The sequence below is a fragment of the Poecilia reticulata genome, linkage group LG16, assembly GCF_000633615.1.
Source record: "Poecilia reticulata strain Guanapo linkage group LG16, Guppy_female_1.0+MT, whole genome shotgun sequence".
In the NCBI taxonomy this organism is placed as follows: Eukaryota; Metazoa; Chordata; class Actinopteri; order Cyprinodontiformes; family Poeciliidae; genus Poecilia; species Poecilia reticulata.
In genome coordinates this window covers 266,213-267,758 of record NC_024346.1, presented here as the reverse complement: position 1 = coordinate 267,758, position 1,546 = coordinate 266,213, and the positions used below count along the sequence as shown (strand labels likewise).

Sequence of the window (1,546 nt, the reverse complement as noted above, 5' to 3'; positions counted from 1 at the left end):
GGAGGCTCTGCTGCTGCTGCAGCAGGTCCGACCTGGACGCTCTGCTGCTGCAGCAGGTCTGACTGCAGCACGGCTTCATACATCTGGGTTGTTTTTCTAAATTTGTCCTAGTCCAAGTTTTAGTGTGAAAACTGCGCAGGGTTTGATGCACGAGGCCCCGGATGAATCCGGTCCAGTAAAATGGCAAATTCAGTCCAGTGTTTTTTAAGTGGGGGCCCCCAGGGGGCGCTGTGGGAGCCTCGACGTTCCAGTGAAAATGAGAAGGAAGAAGAAATGGAAACTTGGATTCCAAACAATTTGATTTCTTCTTCATAAAATCTCTTTTCTGTATAAAATGTCAGTTAAAATATTTGATTTAAATGTTAAAAGTTTCTGGTGCTGATTTTCTGATCAAGCTGCTCCTCCAGCTAGCACAGCTAGCACAGCTAGCATAGCTAGCATAGCTAGCATGAGATAGAAACGTTTCTGATAACAAAAAACACAGTTTAGCAGGAATTAAATAAAATTTGATGATTAATATAAATTATTACGTATTTTATTCTAATCAAAAGAAGGAATTGTGTGTTGAAAAATTGGTGTCATAACATTTTATCTGCTAATAAAGCTATAAGGTTAGCATTATGCTAAATGAAAGTAATAATAATTAAATAGTGAATAACTGACATTTTCAAGGTGATCAAATATTTTTCTGTGGGTTTGCTATGGGGGTCAAAGGTCAACACTGTTTGGGGTCATGGTAGGGAGACGTTTGGCTCGTGAACTGAAGAGTGGCTGTTGTTTTTAATATCTTATATTTTATTGGAACCCCAGTCTTGATGTTTTATAACTTCAGCAGGTTTCTCAGCTGGCGGCTCCGGGGACGACAGCTGGTCCATGCAGGTCCAGGCGGAGGTCCGGGGGATGGACGGCTACCCGGTGGTGCTGCCCTGCACCTTCAGCCACCCGCAGCACTCCCAGCATTCCTTGCTGCAGGTGATGTGGCGGCTGGGCCACGGGTCGGCCGCCGCCATCCTGTACCGCTGCACCAGCCGACCCGGCGCCGCCGCCTGCGAACCCGACCCGCAGCAGGACCAGCGGTACCGCCTGGAGGGCAACCCGAGGGAGCACGACCTGTCGCTGCGCATCAACGGCGCCACCCTGCAGGACAACGGCCGTTACTACTGCAGAGTGGAGGTTCAGGGGCGAGAACACGTCAGCTTCGAGGATAAGATGGGGACCAGGCTGCGAGTGGAAGGTAGGAGACGAAACGCTTCGGTCCGGTTCACCTGAAACTGGAGTCTCACTGGCCTAGTGGAGGCATGCTAACGCTAATCTGCTACTTGCAGAGTTAATGTTTAGCTCAGCGTTTAGCTAGCTGTAAAAACATTTAACGGGAACAGAGGGAACAGAGGGAACAGAGGGAACAKWGGGAACAGAGGGAGCAGAGGGGACAGAGGGAGCAGAGGGAGCAGAGGGAGCAGAGGGGACAGAGGGAGCAAAGGGAACATTGGGAGCAGAGGGAACATTGGGAGCAGAGGGGACAGAGGGAGCAAAGGGAACATTGGGA

The 1,546-nt window shown here is 49.6% G+C and overlaps 1 protein-coding gene across 1 annotated transcript in view; it reads left to right on the top strand.

Annotated features, from left to right (window-relative positions):
• Positions 1–1,546, top strand: part of si:dkey-11p23.7 (V-set and Ig domain-containing protein) — a gene marked incomplete at its 3' end in the record, with an annotated part of 4,523 nt that overhangs the window by 1,848 nt on the left and 1,129 nt on the right. The window contains exon 2 of the mRNA XM_008430658.2: positions 836–1,234. Within this exon, the coding sequence (XP_008428880.1) occupies positions 836–1,234 (399 nt within the window). The remainder of the gene's footprint in view (positions 1–835; positions 1,235–1,546) is intronic.